At 40.3% G+C, this 23,883-nt stretch overlaps 1 protein-coding gene across 6 annotated transcripts; it reads left to right on the forward strand.

Annotated features, from left to right (window-relative positions):
• The first annotated feature begins 439 nt into the window (after positions 1-439).
• On the forward strand, positions 440-17,246 carry ZNF396 (zinc finger protein 396). Of its 6 annotated transcripts, XM_040479073.1 has the most exons (5): positions 460-546; positions 1,325-1,428; positions 2,946-3,367; positions 3,642-3,783; positions 10,090-12,300. In XM_040479073.1, the coding sequence occupies exons 3-5, from the start codon at positions 2,951-2,953 to the stop codon at positions 10,542-10,544; spliced, it is 1,014 nt and encodes a 337-aa protein (XP_040335007.1). In that variant the 5' UTR covers positions 460-546; positions 1,325-1,428; positions 2,946-2,950; the 3' UTR covers positions 10,545-12,300. The 6 variants fall into 6 exon arrangements, with proteins under 6 accessions (XP_040335008.1, XP_040335010.1, XP_040335011.1 ...); XM_040479074.1 differs by lacking the exons at positions 1,325-1,428; positions 10,090-12,300 and adding an exon at positions 13,135-13,249 and having other exon boundaries at positions 440-546; XM_040479076.1 differs by lacking the exons at positions 1,325-1,428; positions 10,090-12,300 and adding an exon at positions 17,182-17,246 and having other exon boundaries at positions 442-546.
• Positions 17,247-23,883: the final 6,637 nt, after the last annotated feature.

Here is a 23,883-nt window from a genome sequence, read left to right on the forward strand (position 1 = left end):
GTGGGTTGTCACCTTTTTAAGGGCCATTAGGTTCTCCCGTGAAAGAGTGGGGTGGGGGCGGGGGTGGCGTCAAATCTTTTCCTTAAAACAGTACTACTTGGAGTACAACCAACCCCAGTAGCGCGGATGGTATTAGAGGCAGGTTGAACTGAAAGGCAGAAAGCTAAGGAGTCTTTCCTCTCTGTGATCTTGGGCAAGTCACGAAACCTTTGGACTTATTTTTTTGTTAAGTGGGAATAACTTTACCGGGTTAATGAAGAAGTAAATGGAATAACCCAAGTAGAAGCACTCTGAAAAACAACCACCCCGGGTTTTGTGAACCGGTATGCGGAGCAGTCGCATTCCCAACCGTCGGGGTTATCGCCTTCCGCTAACTCGGAAGTCGCCTCACCAAAAGCCTCCTGCGGCGGCGACTCGTCTCCATGGCAACCGCTCCCTCAACCCGGGCCGGCTCCCAACCCAGCCGCGAGGACCGGAAGCAGCTTCCGACCGGGCGCTTTCCCGGCATCTTCCGGAAATCGCGGGGTCGCTCTTCCCCGTCGGGAGGTGAGAGCCGAGGCCCCCTCTGAACCCCTAGGCTGCATGGAGAGGCGTCCTCACCCGGGGTTTGGGAGGAGGTGGCGCGGACCTCGACGACACCCTGAGGCCGCCCTCCCAGCCCGTCCCTCCGCACAACCCCTCTTCACGCCCGCTCCTGTCACCCCCCGGCGTTTCCCTCGGCCCTCAGCCGGTCCTGCACCTCTAGGCCCCCTAGCCGCGCGCCGGGACCCCCCTCCCCTCGTCCTCCCTGTGCAGCCCCGCGGCGCCTGCCGCCACAGCCGAACACTCTCGGCTCCCCGCCGGCGCGCGCTCACCTGGCCTCCGCGCAGCGTCCTCAACGCCCGCGCGCGGCCCGCGGTCTCGCGGGGCCGGGGCCCCGCGCGGGAGAGGCGTGGGCGGGGTGGGGCAGGTGGGCTACGCGTCCGGAGACCCTCCGGCGCCAACCTGCGGCGACTCGGCCCCGCTGGAGGAGGGGTGGCTGGGGTGAGCGTCGGTCCTCCGCCGTAGCACCCCGCTTTCCGGGCTCTCGGCGAAGCCTCCCCTCCAGGGAGGGAGCCCGTTGGTCACAGACCCGCGCGTGTGTTGGCGGTTCGGTCTCCCAGTCTCCTGTGTAGCGCCGAGAGCAGCTGTGGAGGTGGCACGCGGCTGCAGGTGCTGAAGAGGCAGAATGCGTGCCGGCCGCCACTCTCTCCGTGACTTCCAGAGGCTTTTAGTTTAGAGTCCCTCAATGTAACGCTCCCAGACGGCGTCCGAACTCATGGCCTCAACCTTTCCCGCCGCCCAGGTCTCGACCCTAGATTCTCCCCCGGCGCAGGATCATCTGGGTCTGCTGCTCCTTCTCGGCACCCGGACCCCTGCCCCCGGCCTCTTGACCACGCAGCACTGTGGGTAAGTGGATGGCCCGGAATCAGGCCCCATCCCTGCCCCTTTGCCCGTGGTCACTCTACCTGAGCTTGGCAGGTTCCTCATCTACAAGGCAGGCATGGAAGTAAGCGTGCAGGACTTTTGAGAAGGTTTAAAGGAGTTTCTCTTTAAGGTGCTGAGAACAGTGCTCGGCACATGGTTAATACTCTGTGTCAGCTGTTATCATTTGCTGCATAGCAGAGTATATAACGTTCTTCTATTTACTTGGTAACGTTGTCTCTCACCTGCTAGAGTTTTAAGAAGCCACGGGTCTTGTTCAGGTCAACTGCATAAAAAAGAAAAATCGGGTCACCTATAAGATTTTGTAATCAGCCATCAGTGATCAGTGATGCATATAGTGCTAGAAGTGTCTTTCCACCCCCTTCCTGCTGACAAGCTCATGATACCTGGAGAAATTACATCACTGAGTTGCTGTTGACATTGTGAATTGGTGAACAATCGTTTCAGTAATTCCTTTGATAGTACCTAGCAAGATATTTGCCGCTCTGCTTTGACCCCAGCAAGCCAAGTCCTTGGGATATCCTTGAATAATTTGAAAGGAGAAAAATATATTCCTGAAAATGTGCCTCCCATAATTATTTATGGTAGTCAAACTTAGAAACAACCTAAATATTCTACACTAAAGAGATAGGCAAATAATGCAGATGTTATGGATGGGAAGTAGAAGTGAATATGAAAAAATAGAATCACATTAAGATTAGGGAATGTACAATTACTTTTTCTTTTAAATAGTTCCTTTAATGTCAAAATAGTATTGTTTTAATGCTGTTCAATAGTATTAAACTTAATGTTTTATTTAATACTTTTTAATAGTAAGTGTTGAAAAGAAATCCACATGAATACTTCTCTCATGAGACTATTTCTTAATGCTCTTTGCAACAGGCTAGAAAAAATTAATTGGCTGTTTGAGCGTGCCCCAGAGTCATAATTTTTCTCAAGCTTCCCTTATTTCTGTTCTCCAGGAGTTCCTGCACAATCCTGGCTGATCTCTTATTGTGATATTTAGTCAGCCTTATGTGCAAGATTTTCAGAATAAATTGGGAATTACTCATGCATATGAATTAATGCCATCTTAGCTCTTCAATTCTCTTAAGGAAGTATTCTTTGAAAGCATGGTTTATGTTAAGATTAAGGGCAGTACTTTCTGTAACAGTGTTACGTTTCTTTGTTTTTAAATTAAAAAAAAAAAGTTTGTTTATTTTGAGCATGCATGGGGGAGGGGCAGAGAGAGAGGGAGGGAGAGAGGGAATCCCAAGCCAACTCTGCAGGCCTTGATCTCACAAACCGAACCTGAAATCATGACCTAAGCTGAAATCAAGAATCAGAGGCTTAACCTACTGAGCCACCAGGTGCCCCCAGTGTTGTATTTCTAAGAAACGTGTCTGTGTCTTGTTTCTACCTGTTTGTTTAATCGTATTTAAGGAGTGTCCTTAAGGAAAGCTCACCTCCCTGAAGATTAAAGCCAACTTATTTATTTCCAGTCCAAATGTCTGCAAAATTGAGAAAGTCCTCACTCCATCCACAACCTTCAGAGGAGTCTGACAGCATCGTGATAGTGAAGATGGAAGAGGAAGAGCAGATCTGTGATCTGGACTCCAGCCTCCCCTGGAGCACCTCCTGCAGCCCAGAGACCTTCCACCAGCGGTTCAGGCACTTTGGCTACCAGGAGTCGCCTGGGCCCCGGGAGGCTCTGAACCGGCTCCGGGAGCTTTGCCATCAGTGGCTGAGGCCCGAGGTGAACTCCAAGGAGCAGATCCTGGAGCTGCTGGTGCTGGAGCAGTTCCTGGCCATCCTGCCTGAGGAGCTGCAGGCCTGGCTGCGAGAGCACCGGCCCGAGAACGGAGAGCAAGCCGTGACTATGCTGGAGGAGCTGGAGAAAGAGCTTGACGGGCCAACTGAGCAGGTAAAAAGGCATCAGGCACGGATGGGCAACCAGGCTGGGTTAGAAGCTCTGGGCCATTATTGGGGTAGAACTCTCAAATTGTACTCCCACTGAACACGCTAAACATGTTGGGTGGTGAATGTACTCCCAGCTGTGCCAGAAAACTGAACACGGCTGTGCTTTCTTCCTCCCTTTTCCTGCGTCCCAGGATATTTCTACATAGTTTCTTCTCTCTTATTTCAAAGTCCCAACGTGGGTTTCTTCTTCAGGCTCAGGTATGCCTAACTGCTTTCAGGTGTTTTTTGGACAAAATGAGGACATGCTTGCAGAGAAGTTGACACCTTGGGAAATTCATCGGGAATCACCAAATAGCCAGATCAAGCCCATTAAGAAGCAGCTGCCATTAACATCACGGGAGTTTGACTCAAGACAAAAAGGTGAGGGGCAGGATTCAGTTCATGGTGGGAGGCAAAGGTGGCCTCTCACCTGACCACACACATCTCAGCTGCTCTCTGTAAGAGGTCTCAGATCTCCCCTCCTGCCTCTTCTTCACGTGGGAACTTCCACCATTATATGTTGTGCTAATAATGATCACTCTCAGTATTTTGTTCTTGTTTCTTACCCATAGAGTCTTGTAATATCTTTCAGATTTTTAAATCCTTGACATCATCTCCATGGGATTTTCAAACCTTTCTTTAAAAATCATGACCCTTTTTGGGGCTCCTGGGTGGCTCAGTTGGTTGAGCATCTGACTTTGGCTCAGGTCATAATCTCACAATTTGTGAGTTCGAGCTCCGCATCAGGCTTGTTGCTGTCAGCGCAGAGCCCGCTTTGGATCCTCTGTCCCTCTCTCTCTCTGCCCCTCCCCCGTGCGCGCGCTCTCTCTCTCTCTCTTTCTCTCTCCATCCCCCTCTCTCCCACCTCATAAACATTAAAAAGAAAAAGAAGCATGACCCTTTTCTCAAATGAAATTTTACATGGAGTCCCAGCAAGTAAAACAGATGAAAACACAGCTACTCTAACTGAAGCAGGAGCAAGCACTGTTGGTCCACAAGGGCACCAACCTGGCCTGTTCTCAGGTGTTTTACCTTCAGGCAGCTCCTAAGGGCCCTTTTGAGGGACCATAAGTCACAGTCTACCTCATCATATCATACCTAGTCTACCTCATCATATTCTGTTTCTTCTTGTTTGGTTACTGGTGACATCTAGTACTATAATCGCCATATTGCTGCCAAGATGACTTTGCCCTCCTGTGGTGACTCGAATTTGAATATTTTTCCTCACATGCTAAACTGGCCTCTGTTGCTCCTTGCACCCCCTTTTTTTTTTTTTGTATTTTTTTAAAGAAGTAATTTTCTATTTATTTTATTATTTTTTTAATATAATTTGTTTTCAAGTTAGCTAACGTACAGTGTATACAGTGTGCTCTTGGTTTTGGAGGTTGATTCCTGCGATTCATCACTTACAGTGCTCATCCCAACAAGTGCCTTCCTTAATGCCCATCACCCATTTCCCCTTCCCCCTTCCCCCCCCCCCATCAATCCTCCAATTGTTCTTTGCATTTAAGAGTCTCTTAATGGGTTTGCCTCCCTCTCTGTTTGAAACTATTTTTCCCCTTCCCTTCTCCCATGGTCTTCTGTTAAGTTTCTCAAGTTCCACATGAGTGAAAACATAAGATATCTGTCTTTCTCTGACTGACTTATTTCATTTAGCATAATACCCTCCAGTTCCATCCCCGTTGCTGCAAATGGCAGGGTTTCATTCTTTCTCATTGCCAAGTAGTATTCCATTGTATATATAAGCCACATCTTCTTCATCCATTCATCAGTTGATGGACATTTGGGTTATTTCCATAATTTGGCTATTGTTGAAAGTGCTGCTGTAAACATTGGGGTACATGTCCCCCTATGAATCAGCACTGCTGTATCCTTTCGATAATTCTTTTATTTTTATTTTTTTTTTCCCTTTGGATAATTTTTTTTTTAATTTTTTTTTAACGTTTATTTATTTTTGAGACAGAGAGAGAGCATGAACAGGGGAGGGTCAGAGAAAGAGGGAGACACAGAATCTGAAACAGGCTCCAGGCTCTGAGCTGTCAGCACAGCTGACATGACCTGAGCCGAAGTTGGACGCTCAACCGACTGAGCCACCCAGGCGCCCCTCCTTTGGATAATTCTTAGTCATGCTGTTGCTGGGTCATAGGGTAGTTCTATTTTTAATTTTTTGAGGAACCTCCACACTGTTTTCCAGAGTGGCTGCACCAGTTTACATTTCCACCAACAGTGCAAGAGGGTTCCCATTTCTCCACATCCTCACCAACATCTTTTGTTCCTTGAGTTGTTAATTTCAGTCACTCTCACCAGTGTGAGGTAATATCTCAATGTGGTTTTGATTTGTTTTTCCCTGAGGAGCGATGTTGAGCATCTTTTCATGTGTCTGTTAGCCATCTGGATGTCTTCTTTGGAAAAGTGTCCGTTCATGTCTTCTTCCCATTTCTTCACTGGGTTATTTGTTTTTCATGTGTTGGTTTCGGTAAGTTCTTTCTAGATTTTGGATACTAACCCTTTATTCGATATGTCATTTGCAAATATCTTCTTCCATTCTGTTGGTTGCCTTTTAGTTTTGTTGATTGTTTCCTTTGCAGTGCAGAAGCATTTTATCTTGTTGAGGTCCCAGTAGTTCATTTTTGCTTTTATTTCCCTTGCCTTCAGAAACGTGTCAAGTAAGAAGTTGCTGTGGCTGAGGTCAAAGAGGTTGTTGCCTGTTTTCTCCTCTAGGGTCTTGATGGTTTCCTGGCTCACATTTAGGTCTTTAATCCATTTTGAGTTTATTTTTGTGTGTGGTGTAAGAAAGTGGTCCAGTTTCATTCTTCTTTATGTTGCTGTCCAGTTCTCCCAGCACCATTTGTTAAACAGACTGTCTTTTTTCCATTGGATACTCTTTCCTGCTTTGTCAAAGATTAGTTGGCCATACATTTGTGGGTCCATCTCTGGGTTCTGTATTCTATTCCAGTAGTCTGTGTGTTCGTTTTTGTGCCAATACCATACTGTCTTGATGATTATAGCTTTGTAGTAGAGGCTAACGTCCAGGATCGTGATGCCTCCCGCTTTGGTTTTCTTTTTCAACATTACTTTGGCTATTGGGGTCTTTTGTGGTTCCATATAAATTTTAGGATTGTTTGTTCTAGCTTTGAGAAGAATTCTTTGCATCACTTTTTACAAAAGTGCTTCAAAATGGCTAGCATAGCTTTTCCATTGCAGATACTAAAAAATAAGTGCTATGGAAAGAAAAACCAAAGCAAAATGAGGGGGATAAGTATTATCAAATAAAGTGGGGATAGAGTCTTATTAAATAAAGTGGTGGAGAAGCCCACTTTGATGAGTGACATCTAAGCAGAGACCTTCCTTCTAGATGATCATGCTGGATAAAATGGGAGTCAGAAATGAAAAGGGAAACCCCAACTGGGAGTATCTCCCCTCCTCCCCCCAGCACTGCTTCCTTATTCTATGGGGTTTGATCAGCTAAGTAAAGTTAGAGTTTTTCCAAGAGAATTTTAATAAGAAAATATAGGAAAAATAAAATACAGAAATGTAGAGATTTAGAAAATATTTCTCTTACTGGATAAGTACCTGCTCCCAAGAGGCTTGTGCCGGGGACTTAATACCTCCAGTCTAGCAGTTGTCTTGGCTTAACTAAGAGAAAAATGAAAGTCTGTTCACACTCCATCAGGATCAAGAGGGAACCATCCCTGCTTCAGCGGCTTTTTGTGGCAGTGACTACAAAAGTAATTAGCCTTAAAGCCAGGTTTTAGGATCTCAGAGTTGGCAAGGACTATGTTCTACCTCTGAATGTCCTCACAGAGGCCTTTTCTACATTTTTTGTTTTGTTTTGTTTTTTATTTATCTTTCATCATGATAAGTGCACTGCTTAATCCCCATCCCCTTTTTCTCCCATTCCCCCACCCTCCTCCCCTCTGGTAACCATCAGTTCTCTATAGTTAAGAGTTTGTTTCTTGGTTTGCCTCTCTCTCTCTCTCTCTCTCTCTCTCTCTTTTTTCTCTCTCTTTCTCTCTCTCTCTCTTTCTCTCTCTTTCTCCCTCTTTCTCCTTCACCCCCCACCCTGCTAATTTGTTTTGTTTTTAATTCCACATATGAGTGAAATCATGTCTTTCTCTGACTGACTTATTTCGCTTTATATTATACTGTCTAGCTCCATCCATGTTGTTGCAAATGGGAAAATTTCATTCTTTTTTGGCTGAATAATTTTAGTGTGTGTGTGTGTGTGTGTGTGTGTGTGTGTGTGTGTACATCTTCCTTATCCACTCATCTATTGATGGATACTTGGGCTATTGTAAATAATGCTACTTTAAACATAGGGGTGCATGTATCCTTTGAATTAGTGTTTTTGTATTCTTTGAGTACATACTCACTAGTACATTTGCTGGATAATAGGCTAGTTCCACTTTTAACTTTTTTTTTTTTTTTAATTTTTTTTTTCAACGTTTTTTTTTTTATTTATTTTTGGGAAAGAGAGAAAAAAACAATAAAGGGGGGAGGGGCAGAGAGAGAGGGAGACACAGAATCGGAAACAGGCTCCAGGCTCCGAGCCATCAGCCCAGAGCCTGACGCGGGGCTCGAACTCACGGACCGCAAGATCGTGACCTGGCTGAAGTCGGACGCTTAACCGACTGCGCCACCCAGGCGCCCCTACTTTTAACTTTTTAAGGAACCTCCATACTATTTTCTACAGTGGCTGAACCAATTTGCATTCCCACCAACAGTGCAAGAGCGTTTCTTTGTCTCCACATCTTCACCAACACTTGTTTCTTGTGTATTTGATTTTAGCCATTCTGGCAGGTGTGAGGTGAGATACCTCATTGTAGTTTTGATTTGCATCTCCCTGATGATGAGTGATGTTGAGCATCTTTTCACATGTGTGTTGGCCATCTGTATATCTTCTTTGGAGAAATGTCTGTTTATGTCTTCTGGGCAAAAGACAATTTTTCAATTGGATTATTTGTTTTTTGGGTATTGAGTTGAATCCGTTTGTTATATATTTTGGATACTAACCCTTTATTGGGTATGTCATTTGCAAGTATTGTCCCCCATTCAGTAGGTTGTCTTTTAGTTTTGTTGATTGTGTCCTTTGCTGTGCAGAAACTTTTCATTTTGATGTAGCCTCAATAGTTTATTTTTGCTTTTATTTCCCTTGCTTCAGGAGATATTTCTAGAAAAATGTTGCTATCGCTGATGTCAGATTATTGCCTTTGTTCTCTCCAAAATTTTATGGTTGTGGGTCTCACACTTAGGTCTTTAATCTAATTCAAATTTATTTTTGTGTGTGGTGTAATAAAGTGGTCCAGCTTCATTCTTTTATGCCAGTACCATACTGTTTTCCTGTCACTTTGTAATATAACTCGAACTTTGGAATTGTGATACCTCCAGTTTTGTTTTGTTTTGTTTTGTTTTTCAAGATTGTTCTGGCTATTAAAGGTGTTTCATGGTTCCATACAAATTTTAGAATTATTTGTTCTAGTTCTGTTGGTATTTTCATAGGGATTGCATTAAATCTGTAGATCGCTTTAGGTAGTATAGACATTTTAACAATATTTGTTCTTCCAACCCATGATCACTGAGTATCTTTCCAGTTCTTTGCATAATCTTGAATTTCTTTCATCAAATGTTTTATACTTTTCAGAGGATAGGTCTTTCACCTCTTTAAGTTTATTTTTAGATATTTTATTGTTTTTGGTGCAATTGTAAGTGGGATTGTTTTCTTAATTTCGTTTTTTGCTTTCTGTACATTGATTCTGTATCCTGCAACATGACTCAATTTACCACTTGTAGTCGTTTTTTGGTGGAGTCTTTAGAGTTTTCTGGATATAGTATCGTGTCATCTGCATATAGTGAGAGTTTTACTTCCTTACCAATTTGGATGCCTTGTATTACTTTATGTTGTCTAATTGCTGTGGTTAGGACTTCCAGTACTGTGTTAACTGAAGGTGACAAGTGTGGACATCCTTGGATTTTGACATTGAGGTCACTTTAGAGTTTGAGGTATCAGAAGTGAATTTGAGACAATCCTTACCATTTACAAAATGATTTCTATTTAAACCAGTAATAATGCCATTCAACTAGTACTATAAAATACATACAAGAGTAGAGGTTTTTCATAAATGGGTGCTTTGTGCTACCCTTGATTTGTTTGAGGTGTCTGTTATCTCAGTCTGTAATTCTCCCCCCTTTTCCCCCTAATTTTTATTTTTTGAGCTTATTTTCTGTATTCATTTTTGACCCTTGGCTTTCCTCATTTCATTCCTCATTATTAAACTTTTCTCTGTTGACCCTCGCACTAAGTCTTGTCTGTTACTACCCACTGCCACATTTGTCTCCTCTTCTGCTTGTTTCTCTGCTTCTCCCATTATTCCTTATCTTGTAGTCTCTTTTCTTCCAGATTTTCTTCAGTCTCTGATACATCTTTTTACCTCTACTCACCATTCTACTTTTTGCATGGTGCTTTTCTTCTCTATAGTTGACTGTCTCCTCAGTATGTAAAGCTTTCCCTCTTGCTTTATGATGTTCTCAATGTGTTCTGTCTTAGCATCCTCATCTTCCACACTGTGATGCTATTTTACAAACATGCTGGCTAATAAATAATCCATATGTATTTCATTTGGATCATTCAATTTACCTTTCTTTCTGAACAGAGAATGAGTGAAATTGCTTTTCTCTATATTATTTCAGCTAAAGAGAGCAAAACTATCAATGTGAATTCAGCTTCGAGGCAAAAGACTCCTCCAACCATAGAACTGCCTTACAATATTTCTGACACCCTTCATATGAATGCTTCCCAGAGTTTCACGTATAGAAGAGCTTGTGAACAAGACAGTGGGTTTGAAAGAAAACAGAGAAACCCTTCTGGAAAAAAACCACATAAGTGTGATGAATGTGGCAAAGTCTTCAGTCAGAGCTCAGCCCTTATCCTACATCATAGAATTCACAGCGGAGAGAAACCTTATGCATGTGATGTGTGTGCAAAGGCTTTCAGCCGAAGTGCAGTCCTGATTCAGCATCGAAGAACTCACACTGGGGAAAAACCCTACAAGTGTCATGAATGTGGGAAAGCCTTTAGTCAAAGCTCAAATCTTCTCAGACATAGGAAAAGACACACTAAAGAAAAAGTCCCATCAGTGTTGTAAGGGAATCAAAGCATTTGCTCAGAGCTTTGTCAGCAGTATAAGACAGAAAGCACACACACTCTTTCAGTATTTCAGTAGTTTTTAGTGGGCACTGGTTTGCTTTCAAAAGTCATAAGAGCTACAGGAGAGAATGTAGAATATCTTCTATCATCGTTTGCTTTTTTGCTTATCAGTGCAGTTTCAATCCAGATGTTTGAGATTCTAAAGCTGAATTCAAATTTCCATCCCCAGGGCAGCTCTTGCTTGAAAAGATATTCCCAAACATGTCCTATTTCCATTACTAACACAAGTAATAAACTAGTATATTTCTTTTTAGACAAACATATTTTCCCTGTTGAGAAGGAATCAGTATCAAGATAAGTGTTTTCTTCTATTCCATAACTTGAGCATTGGAGTTCTCAGACCAAAGATTAGAGCATTTAAAAATTTTTTACCATTTGTTTTCTCTTACCAGATTCAAAATACGAGAATAGGATTGAGGAGACTCAAAAGAATTGATACCTTCAGACCTAGGCTGAAATGTCCAGGTTCATTGTTAGGAGGCAGATGAGTAAAGGCACTTAATCTCTTATGGAAATTCACAAAAGCCTATATACTATTGATGATACTAAGTAGTTTCCTATGTAGGAAATAAATAATCTCCTTTACAATGTAATTTGGAAATAAATCCGTGAAAACATTAAGATGGCTCTACATGTCTTAGGAACATTCTAATAAATAGTGCTATCTGTGGGTGCTCATATAAGGTTCATGGTCATCTTAAAATGAAAAAAGGGAGATGAAAATACTGTCCAATTAAGACTGATATAATACAAATACTAGCAAGTGTGGCGTGTGATGGAGAAGTACCACAGCTTACATGGAAAAGGAAAAGGAAACCCTTAACAACTGACCACTATCCTTCACTGTTCTTCATGGCCCCCTTTCTGGCATAAATCAGCTGTGAATATGTTTCAGGCATCACAAGACAACCTTTTCAGGGTCTTATGCATGCTTAGTAAGGCTTGTTTGTAGACAGGTTGTCAGGACATGAGACCCTGGGTTTTGATGCTCCGGTACAAAAGAAGACATTACCAAATTTCAATTTAAAGAGTCCACTGAGTTTTACCCATAGTTAAATCAATTAGATTTCTTGTTTAAAAATAAAATGACTGACTTGTATGTTATTAAAATTATTCTGACAGTGTACAACATAACGTTTCCTTTTCTAGAGATTCTTGATAAAACTATTACAAGAATACATGCATTATAATGTTTTTTGTGGTGCCACAGTTACCCAATATGGAAAGCAAACATCAGAAATGAAAGTCTTCAGGAGAAGGGAAGAGGGGACTCATAGTAAACTTCTTTGAGCGGGTTTCTTGTGAAGTATAAACATTGCATTATCAGAAAATCCAACCATATGTAGTGCTTAGAGTAACTCCAGACACAAATATGGGATTACTATGCTCTACTTAGAATATTAATAACATAAGATTGGTAAGGAGAGAGGTGAATGTAAATTGTAATTACAGAATTTTCTGATAGTGATTATACTTTGTAGCTGTAGTTAATAGGAATATAGGGTTTTGTATATTTTCAGTTATTAAAAGTGTAGGAGTATTTGGGCTCATTCTGTTCATAATTAAAGAAAGGAACAAGCCATCTATTAAAGCAGCAAAGCAGCAAATACAGAAATATGTATTGTGAATTATTGCTTAATTATTGAAAGAGTTTGTTGTTACTATGTGAATAAAATGACAGAATCTTAATCAACTGTTCTGAAGGAAGTTGTCTTCATTTGGTGCTGCCATAAACCTTAAAAGGTTGTATTCCCTGCATTGTGAGTAATCTGAATTTCTCCACAAGAAGGTGGTATGAGTCATATCATCTAAGTTCATGACGAAACTTTTAAGGCTGTTGCTGTGTACTGAGTGATCTTGCACTTATAAAAGTCACTTACTTAGGGGTGCCTGGGTGGCTCAGTCGGTTGGGTGTCAGACTTTGGCTCAGGTCATGATCTCATGGTTTGTGAGTTCAAACCCCACGTCTGGCTCTGTGCTGACAGCTTGGAGCCTGGAGCCTGCTTTGGATTCTGTGTCTCCCTCTCTCTCTGCCCCACCCCACTCATGCTCTGTATCTCTCTTCTTCAGATATAAATAAACATTAAAACCATTTTTTAAAAAGTCACCTAATGAGTGGAAGGGGCTAGTTTATTTAAATGGAGAATTAATATGATTTCGGCTAACCTTGATTTTTAAAATTAGCACGATATTAGCACCCCTATTAGATTAATTCCCACAGATGTTAAATACTCCCAAGTGAAATCGGTATTTTTAAGAATTTAACTTCCTTGGCCTTTAATGTTAGCTATAAGCCTATGTTCTCTCTTTACATGAAACCAGATCACACGTTTATCATTGTCCTTAAACTTACCTGTATCAGGAATGATTCTGGATGCAAAATCCACCTTTGATGGTTTAAACAAATAAGGTTTTGTAACCAGAAAGCTGGAGGTTAGTTGATGCTGGCTGTCAATCAGCAGCTGAACAACAACTGGTCTGGATGTGGTCTCTGCCCTTTGGTCATTCCCTCATGTTTATTTTATCAGGCAAGAGAGCTTCAGGAATAACATCCAGGATCAAGTCAGGAAGAAAAAGGAAGTGGAGCTCCAGCAATGGCCATCTCCTTTACTAGGAAAAGTAAAAGCTTTCCAAGAATCCCCAGCAAAATTCTGCTATGTTTCCTTTTTGCAAATGTGTTTCAGAAAGCATGGGTTTTCAACCTCTAGAGGGGAAGCAGCAGGGCAGGTGGGGATTAGGAATGACAATGGGTCAGCCAACAATGTTTGCTATACTCCTTGGCCACCTTCTTCATGGGCAGATGGCTATGATTTTGCCTCCTGCATTACAGGGGGAAAAAATAACTTAAAAAAACTTTCTGCCATCAAGTTTGCCAACCTATCTACACTTCACCCATCATTTCCCATCTCCAGAATTAAAGAAGAGGGGTCTCGCTGGCCCCTCATCATTCCTTCTCACCTCTGAAGGACCTTGGCTGCCGTTAGTAATTACCTATCCCCTCTTCTATTTCTTCATCCTTTGCCTTCCTTGAGAATGCATCTCTTCAATATTTAAAGATGGTGATGTGACTGACCCTCCAACTCTATACTTTTCTGGTGTGTCCACAAAATTTGAGATGGTAGCTAATCCCTGAGTGAGGGGGAGCAAAGTGACTTAGCTTTGACTTCATATGCTTCCATTTCTTTCAACCAAAATGATCTTTCAAAAACATATGCTTGATCATGTCACTTCCTTGCTCAAAACATATGCTTCCCATTGCTTTTAATATACAGTTAGCTCCTAAAAGTTTTTGAGACTCTTCATGATCTGACCACAGCTTACCTCTTCAGTTTTATCTCTTGCCATTGCCTTCATACTCTATGCCAAAGATATTCTGAATTTTCAGAAGTTCTCCTGCCTCCAGCCTTTGCATGTGCTCCTTTTGAACTCTTAACATCTTCTGCACTTAACTCCTATGTATTCAGATTTTAGCTTACGCTTCTTCCAGGAAGCCTACCCTAACACTCTGAGAGTAGGCTGGGGACCACTACCACACCCTTCTATTTGTTACATAGCAGTCTGTTCTTACTGGTATTTATTACCCAAAATATTTTTAAAATATCAAGCTGCAAATATGGCCCCAAAGAAGAGGAGGAGGAGGAATGATACTTTGGGAAGAAAGAAGACATGAGATAAATGAAAAGCCCTCTTGCCCCTGGTAATGATGAGGCAAAGAGATCAGACACAGGTGTCCCTTCATCTCTGCAGCCAATCCCTGCAGAAATGCCAAAGGGGATTGAAAGGGGAGAGGACTGCACCCCCTTCCTATTGATTGCATTGGGAGAGCAACTGCTGAAGAGACTTCCTATTTTCCAACACTGAACTATTGTAAAAATGGCATTGTAGTGCTAGGCAAAGGGCCTCTACCAGCTAACATCTCACATAGAAGACCTATAGCAGTTCTCCATGCCCAATGGGGACCTTGGAAAAGAGCTGATTGCACCACCTGGAGAGTTGGGACTGTTGCACAAACTTTGTGGATCTTATAGCTAAGAGCTGCAGGACCCAGTGGGCCCAGAATCAGCTGGGAGTCTCAGCCATACCTTACAGGGTGGTTAAAACTGATGTGGGGACAAATCACAAAGGAAGGGATACTGGCTTCCTGCCTAGTCAAAAGAACAGATCATTGGTTGCTATAAATTTGATGAGCAAGCACAACAGCAGACCAACTGTGAAGACTGGAGACTAGAAAAGGACAGCAAGCCCAACTGAGACCTAATCTATAGCACTACCTCACCTAGTGTGAGTGAAACCCCCTTCCCAGGTATCCAGATGGCAGAAAAGGGCAGAGCAAGGAATAGCCATGTTAGGGAGTTGAAGTTAAAATGAAATGAATAATTAAATTCTTCCACTACCACCACCACCCACCCAATGGGGTGGAGATTCAAGAAGTAAAAACATCAGTTATAAGAAATTAGCTCCATTTTCCTTTGCATATTTGAGAAGAATTGTGATAACTTTTTACCCCACCAAATGGACACTTATATCTGCTTCTGTGTTGACCCTGCTATTTTATGTTTCTTGAAAGAATGAACTGACTCATTCACTGGTGTTCCAGAGGCATCTGGCACAGTACCTGACCCATAACAGGCACTTAATTACTTGTAGAATGAAAACATTTGCAAATTATATATCTGATAAGGGATCAATATCCAGAATATATAAAGAACCCCCTGCAACTCAACAACAACAACAAAAATCCCAAACAATCCATTTCAAAAATGGGCAAAGGACATGAATAGATATTTCTCCAAAGAAGATACACAAATGGCCAATAAGTACAGGAAAAGATGTTCAACATCACTAATCGTTAGGGAAATGCAAATGAAAACTACAATGAGATATCCTCATACCCATTTAGGTGGCTTTGATTAAAAATACAAAAAGTAACAAATGTTGGCAAGACTGTGGAGAAATCAGAACACTTGTGCATTGCTGATGGTAATGTGAAATGGTGCAGTCACTGTGGAAAACAGTTTTATAGCTCTTCAGAAAGCTGAACATAGAATAACCATATGATCGAGCAACTCCACTCCTAGGTATATATCCAGAAGAACTGAAAGCAGGGACTCAGATGGATACTTGAACACCCCGATCATAGCAAAGGTGGAAATAACCTTATTTCCAAAAGGTGGAAATAACCAAGTGTTCATTAATTGATCAATGGATAAGCAAAATGTGAGAGATATATGTATATAATGGATATTTTTCAGCCTTAAAAGCAACGAAACTTTGATAATGCTACAACATGGATGAAACTTGAAAACCTTTTATGCTAAGTGAAGGAAACCAAACACAAAAAAAGAAATATTGTATGATTCCATTTATATGAGGTGTGTAGAACAGGCAAATTTATAGAGACAAAATAGACTAGTGGTTATCAGTGTTGGGGGAAGAGGATGAGGAGTTGTTTAATAGTACAGAATTTCTGTGTGAGTTGATTAAAAAGTTCTGGAAATGGGTAGTATGATTGTTATATGACATTATGAATGTATTTAATGCCACTGAATTGTACACTTAAAAATGGTTAAAATGGTAAATTTTATGTATATTTTACCACAATTTAAAAAAAAAAAAGCATTGGGGGAAACAAAGAGGAGATTACTTTTATATAATTCCTGCACTAATAAAGTTCATATTCTAGCAAAAGTAGAAGTAAAAACCCTATGGAATGAATGTTGTTGAAAGGCAGAGGACCTGGGAGATAAAATCCAGACAAGTGTTTGGTGAAAGGACGACTGAATGTAAGCCCAAATAATGTTCTCTTTTCCACCTACGTTGAGGACAGGCAAGGATGAGACTACACTAGCAGCCCTAGAAGAAGATTTGGATGGACCATATAGACAAATCCTGGATGGCTAGTAAATAATATTAAAATTAGTTGTAATTTCCATCTTGAATTCAAAGTATTTCCTTGTATAAAGCTATATGCAAAATTAATTGTTGATTCCTGAAGTTTTACCTAATGTATGTATCTCATTTGGGTCTCTTAATCTTACTTGAATTTTAATTTAGCTCAGATTAACTAGCTTGTCTACGACTGAAGGATTATTTTTATTTAAAGGCTAGAATGACATTGGTTGACAGCTTATATAACACATGGAACTCTAGTGTCTGAGCTAATGATCAGCAGGTAAACATCTGCTATCTTTTCCTATGCAACTTGGCTGACTCTAGTACACGGCAGAAGGAGTTGTCAGGATTGTAAGTAGAATATCTCCATTTGGACAGGTCAGTAGGTTGCATTAGAACTGGATTAATCCATTAAACTTGCTTTTATTCATCACCTATTAGCAGTCTTGTCACCTAAGTGATCATACAGTTTGACTTCTCAATATTCATTCAACCCCAAATTATTAATCTAAGCCAGTCATGGTAATCCTATTCCACCTGCAAGTAATTCTGATTTAGGAATGGGCATATCACCTAATCTGGGTCAATGAGACGCTAGGGGAAACCTGTTTTATGGTTTCCAGAGAAGTTTGCTTTCTCTAAAAGAGAGACATATAAAAGAGATGATACCTTTCTATCTCCAGATGCTGTTGTGGCTATGATGGCAGGCATTGCTGCTATAGCTGGCAGATGAAGCCGACACATGGAGGAAGGATCTAGGAAAACTACCTAGAAACAGGACTCAAGTCCTGAGGTACCATTCCTTTAAATACTTACATTAGGAAATAATCAAGGTTTAAGGGGCGCCTGGGTGATTCAGTCAGCTGCGCGGCTCACTCTTGATTTGGGCTCAGGTCATGATCCCAGGGTTGTGGTTGTAGGATCAAGTCCTGCATCCATGCTTAGCATGGAGCCTGCTTAAGATTCTCCCTCTCCCTCTGCCCCTCACCCCAACTTGTGTACTCTCTCTCTAAAATAAAAAAAAATTAAAAATTAAAAAATGAAAAGAATATAAGAAAGGTTTAAATTCAGTGACCTAATTATCTACCTTAAGAATCTAGGGGGAAAAATATAGGAATTTAAAGCCAAATAAGTAGAAGGCACAAAATGATAAAAAATAAGAATAGAAGCTCGGTTCTAAAGAAGGTAGAGTAAGCACATTCCACTCTGTCTCTCTCTCCACAGAGAGATTCCCACAGAATCTGGGACAGAATGCATGAAGCAGCTGCTCCCTGAGGACTCCTCAAAGTAAATAACAGCAAGCAGATTGGGGAAGAAGATGAGAATTTGAAGTTCCCCTGAACTGCACTGAATTTACCCTTATTTCACTTTGGTATCTCCCAGCCTAGACTCAAAGGCAGCCTGAAACCCAGAAGTGCACACAGAGAGAGAACAGGAAGAACTCTAAGAGAAGTGCTCTGTGTCTTGCCTAAGAAAAGGGGCTCCTAAGGTCAGAAACAATGGGGGAAACCCATATCTCTTTTTCTTCTCTTGACTTCTCTCCTATCGTAGCCTTCCAGGCAATACTATGATAATGGCGGCAGCAGCAACACAGCAAGGACAGGGGTCACAGGGAAGTCATCTTAAACTCAGAGAGAGGGGAGTCCTTCTCTCTGATCTGAGGAGCTTTGGTTCCAAGAGTATGGTGCCAATCCCAATGGCTTTTTTTCTCTCTGTTTCCTATCGTTGCTTGAACCAGGATGCAGTACAGTTGAGAGAAGTAAATAGCAGAACAAGGAAACAGAAAACCCTAGCTTTGTAGCTGGAAGACTATGAAGGGAGGCTTCAGAGAGCTAGGAAGTGTTGAGTTTATTGCAAAGAGGAGAGAGATCAAGTGTAGTCCCCAAAAGTAATGGATGAACACCTCTACTTGCCTCTAAACTACACATGCATGGATCTGACCCTCAATAGCAGAGCACTGAGAACTGAGCTCCAGGGTAGACTACTTTCCCAGATCCAGACCGGCCACTGGGGAGCATGCACAAAGGACTGGAAATGTCTGAAAACTGAACTGACTTTGGAACGGCAGTCCTCACAGAACTTGGGGCCTGACTCTACCTAAGGCAACTGCCTGCTAAAACAAATCACCTTTCTGTTTAGGGTTTAAAAGATATCCAGAATCTGATAACATAGTATCAAAATGTGCGGGATATAACGCAAAATTATTAGGCATAGGAAGAACCAGGAATATCTCAATTTTCAAGGAAAAAGAAAATCAAATGCCACTGTCTAAATGACACACATGTTACAATTGTCAGAAAAAGACTTTAAATTAGTTGTTATAACCATGCTTAAGAAGAAAGAATGAATGAATGGAGAGATAGAAAACATCAGGAAAGAAATCAAAGATATAAAGAAGACCCAAATGGAAATTTCACAGCTGAAAAAATAGACAACCAAAATATTCACTGGATGAGGTCAGCGGAAGAATGCAACTGACAGATGAAATAGACCAGCAGAAATTACCCAATGTAAACAACAGGGAGAATAACAGATTGAAAAACAAAATCCTTAATGAATGTGGGCACAAAAATCCTCAACATATGTTATCAAATTGAATTCAGCAATGTATAAAAACAATAAAACACCTGGAATGAGTGGGATTTACCCCCAGGACTATCTGGTTGACCCTGTATTCAAAAATTAAAGTAATCCACCAGATTAGTAAATTTCAAAAAGAAAAACCACATTGTCGTATCAGTTGATGCAGAAGAAGTATTTGAGAAAATTCAGCATCCATTTATGTTACAAATAGAAGGTAATTTCCCCAGACTGATAAAGCGCATCTGTTAAAAACCTAGAGTTCACCACACACCAACTAGAATGACCAAAATGTGAAACACCAACAACACCAAATGCTGGTGAAGGTATGGAGCAACAGGAACTCAGTCATTGTTGGTGGGAACACAAAATGGTACAGATACTTTGGAAGGCATTTTGGCAGTTTCTTACAAAACCAAACATACTCTCACCATATGATTCAGCAATCATGCTCCTCAGTATTTATCCAAAGAGGTTGAAAATGTATGTCCACACAAAAACCTGCACATGGATGTTTGTAGCAGCTTTATTCATAATTGCCAAAACTTGGAAGCAACCAAGGTGTCCCTTCAGTAGGTGAATGGATGCATAAACTGTGGTACACCCAGACAATGGAATGTTATTCAGTGCTAAAAATAAATGAGCTCTTAAGCCATGAAGACACATGGTGAAACCTTAAGTGCATATGACTAAATAAAAGAAGTCCATCTGTAAAGATTACATATATATGATTCCACTATATAGTGGACTTTCTGGAAAAGACAAAACTATGGAGACAAAAAGATCAGTAGTTGCTGGTGTAGGGGAGATGAAATAGGCAAAGTACAGAGGATTTTTAGGGCAGTTAAAATACTCTGTATATAGATATCATAATGATGGATATGTCATTATACACTTGTCCAGACTCATAGAATGTACAATACCAAGAGTGAACCCTAAGGTACACCATGGACTTTGAGTGATTATGATGTGTCAATATAGGTTCGTCTTTGGTAAAAAAAATGTACCATTCTGGTGAGTGGTGTCGACAATGGGGAAGTCTGTGCATGTGTGGAGGTTGGGGGTATATGGAAAACCTCTCTACCTCCTTCTCAATGTGGTTGTAAACCTAAAACTGCTCTAAAAATATATAAAGTCTCAAACAAAACAAAACAAAAAACATAGTCATTATCATACTTAGTTATGAAAGACTGAATCCCTTTCCCCCTAAGACTGGGAACAAAGAAAGTTTGTCCACTCTTTCCATTCCTACGCAGCATTGTGTTGGAAGTCCTAGTCAGTGCAATAAGGCAAGAAAAAGAAGAGTAATACAGTTTAGAAGTTAAGAAATAAACTTTCTCTATTTATAAATAATATGATTATCCACAGAGAAAATTCCACTGAATCTATTAAAAAAGCTTCTAATAGAATTGTGATGGTTAATTTATGTGTCAACTTTACTGGGTGAAGGGATGCCCAGATAGCTGATAAAACATTATTTCTGAGTGTGTCTGTAAGGGTATCTCTAGATGAGATTAGCATTTGTATCAGTAGACTGAGGAAAGAAGTTAACCCTCACCAATTATGGGTGGGTATTATCCAATCCCTTGAGAGTCTGAACAGAACTAAAAAGGCAAAGGAAGGGCACATTTGCTCTCTTTGCTTCAACTGAGACATCCATCTTCTCCTGCCTCTAGTACAGCAACCAGACGGAAGTATATCACCAGCTTTCCTGGTTCTCCAGTTTGCAGACAGCAGACTGTGGGACTTCTCAGCCTCCATGACTGCATGAGCCAATTCCTCTAATAAATCTCTTTATATATATGTTATAAATTGATCCTATTTCTGTTTCTCTGGAGAACCTTGACTAATACAGGAGTTTGTTAAGGTTGTAGGATAAAAGTCAATACTCAAAAATCAATTGCAGTTGATCCTTGAACAATGTGGGGTTAGGGGCACCAAACCACCTGCACAGTCAAAAATCCACATATAGGGGTGCCTGGGTGGCTCAGTTGGTTAAGCATCCGACTTTGGCTCAGGCCATGATCTCACGGTTTGTGGGTTTGAGCCCTGCGTCAGGCTCTGTGCTGACAGCTCAGAGCCAGGAGCCTGCTTCAGATTCTGTGTCTCCCCCTCTCTCTGGCCCTCCCACGCTCATGCTCTGTCTCTCTCTATCTTAATAATAAATAAACATTAAAATTTTTTTAAAAAAATCCATATATAATTTTTGGCTCTCCAAAAATGTAACTACTAATAGCCTACCTTTGACTACAAGAATTACCTATAATGTAGTCAACTAACACATATTTATACATTATATACTGTATTCTTATAATAAAGTAAGCTAGAGAAAAAATGGTATTAAGAAAATCATAGGAAAGAGAAAATACATTTACAGTACTGTGCTGTATTTATTCATTTTTAATCCCCGTGTAAGCAGATCCACACAGTTCAAATGCATGTTGTCAATGGTCAGCTATATATTTATAAATATTGGCCATGTACAACTAGATATTTTAACATATCATTTTAGATAGCTCAAAAAACCAGTTGGTGCTCAGTAATAAATTGAACAAAACATGGGAAGGATCTGTACGCTGAAATCTACAAAATGCTGATGAATAAAATCTAAGAAGATCAAGCATAGGAAATATAGTCAACACTATCATAATAAGTTTGTATGACACTAGATGGTAACTACATTTATCAGAGTGAGCATTTCATCATGTATATAATTGTTGAATCACTATGTTATACACCTGAAACTAATATATTGTATGTCAACTACACTTTAATTAAAAATAAAAATTTTTTAAATCAAAGATCAAAATGAATGGTGAGATATCATGTATTGATTGATTGATGGATTCAATATAATTAACATGCCAATTGTCCATAAGTTGATCAATAGATTTAATGTAATTGTGATAGAAATTCCAGTAGGATATTTTTGTAGATATATATATAAGCAACTAATTCTAAAAGTTATATGGAGTGCTAAATATCTGAAATAATTTTGAAAAAAAAAACAAAGTTGGAGGATTCATGCTACCAGATTTTTAACAATATGATAAAGCTATCATAATCAAGGTTATGGTATTAGCAAAGAGAAACATAGATTAGTATAATAGGCTAGAGAGTTTGGAAATAGACCCACAAAAATATGGCTGATTGATTTTTTATAAAGATGCAAAGGCAATTGAAACAAACTTCTTATCAAATAGAATAACTGAACATCTATATGCAAACCGTCTCCCCACGTAAACCCCCAACTTATAATTCATACATTATACAAAAATTAATGCACAATAAATCATGTACCTAATATTAAATATAAAAATATAAAACTTTTTAGAAGAAAACATGAGAGACTCTTCATGTCCTGGTGTTATGTATTCTTAGTTATGACACCAAAAGCACTGTGAAAGACAACAATGGATGAATTGGAGTTCCAAATTAACATTTTTCTCTGTAAAACATACTATTAAGAATAAAATTCAAGCTACAGACTGGGAGAAGATTTGCAAGTGATAAGACAAAAGACTTTTATCTAGAATATATATAGAACTTCAAAAAATGTATCAGTAAAAAAAATGTTTTAAAAGAGGTGGATTGGGAGTGGGGGTACTTGAACAGACACTTCACAGAAGAGTATTTATGGATGGCAAACAAGCAAATGAAAAGTTTCTACACATTATTAAACTTTAGGGAAATGCAAATTAAAACTATGATGAGCGGCATCCAAGGGTGGCTCAGTCAGTTAAGTGTCCCACTCTTGATCTCAGTTCAGGTCTTGATCTCATGGTCATAAGTTCAAGCCCTGCTTTGGGCTCAGCGCTGGTCATGAAGCCTACTTTAAAAAAATAAATAAGCAGGGGCGCCTGGGTGGCGCAGTTGGTTAAGCGTCCGACTTCAGCCAGGTCACGATCTTGCGGTCCGTGAGTTCGAGCCCCGCGTCAGGCTCTGGGCTGATGGCTCGGAGCCTGGAGCCCGTTTCCGATTCTGTGTCTCCCTCTCTCTCTGCCCCTCCCCCGTTCATGCTCTGTCTCTCTCTGTCCCAAAAATAAATAAATAAACGTTGAAAAAAAATTTTTAAAAAATAAATAAATAAATAAATAAATAAGCAAAAAGTAAAACCATGATGAGATATGACCATATACATATTAGAATGGCTAAACAACAACAAAAGATAACACCAAGTGCTGGTGAATACGTGGAGCATGTGAAACACTCATACATTCTCTCTAGGGACAGAGAATCTCCTTTAACTTAATTGATCTCCTTTAATTCATTACAATGTTTAAACATAGATGTCAACATAATTTCAGTTGCACATTTTACATATTGGTCACCAACATTATTCTCTAGGTAGATTTTCTAGGGAGGGGGAAAAAGCCATATATAAAAAATACATTATACATATTATACATATATATGATTTTTATGTATATAATTTTTTAATGCTTATTTTCCAGATTCATATTTTATGTGTCATATATTGTTGATTCTGGCTCAATGCTTCTTTTTAAAAAAAAAGTTAAAATTCAATTTATTGAAACTAAAAAAAGAAAAAGGTCAGATGTATTAGCTTCAGCTGCTATAACAAAATACCATAGACTGCGTGGCATAAATAACAGGAATTTATTTCTTACAGTTCTGGAGGTTGGGAAGTCCAAGATCAAGATGCCAGCTGATTTGGTTCTCTGTGAGGGCTCTTTTCCTGACTTCCAGATGACCACTTTCTCATAGTGCCCTCACATGGTGGGGAGAGAGAGAGAGAGAGGAAGCAAGCTCTCTCCATGTCTTCTTATAAGTGCACTAATCCC

The sequence above is a fragment of the Herpailurus yagouaroundi genome, unplaced genomic scaffold (genome assembly GCF_014898765.1).
Source record: "Herpailurus yagouaroundi ecotype Mexico unplaced genomic scaffold, PumYag 142, whole genome shotgun sequence".
Lineage (NCBI taxonomy): Eukaryota > Metazoa > Chordata > Mammalia > Carnivora > Felidae > Herpailurus > Herpailurus yagouaroundi.

What these genes read in the sequence shown, in the direction of transcription:
- ZNF396 (XM_040479071.1), top strand. Translation starts at nt 2,951, where the DNA reads ATGTCTGCAAAATTGAGAAAGTCCTCACTCCATCCACAACCTTCAGAG. An exon ending in TTGACGGGCCAACTGAGCAG is followed by an intron (nt 3,368 to 3,641) that starts GTAAAAAGGCAT and finishes AACTGCTTTCAG; the next exon opens with GTGTTTTTTGGACAAAATGA. An exon ending in GTTTGACTCAAGACAAAAAG is followed by an intron (nt 3,784 to 10,089) that starts GTGAGGGGCAGG and finishes ATATTATTTCAG; the next exon opens with CTAAAGAGAGCAAAACTATC.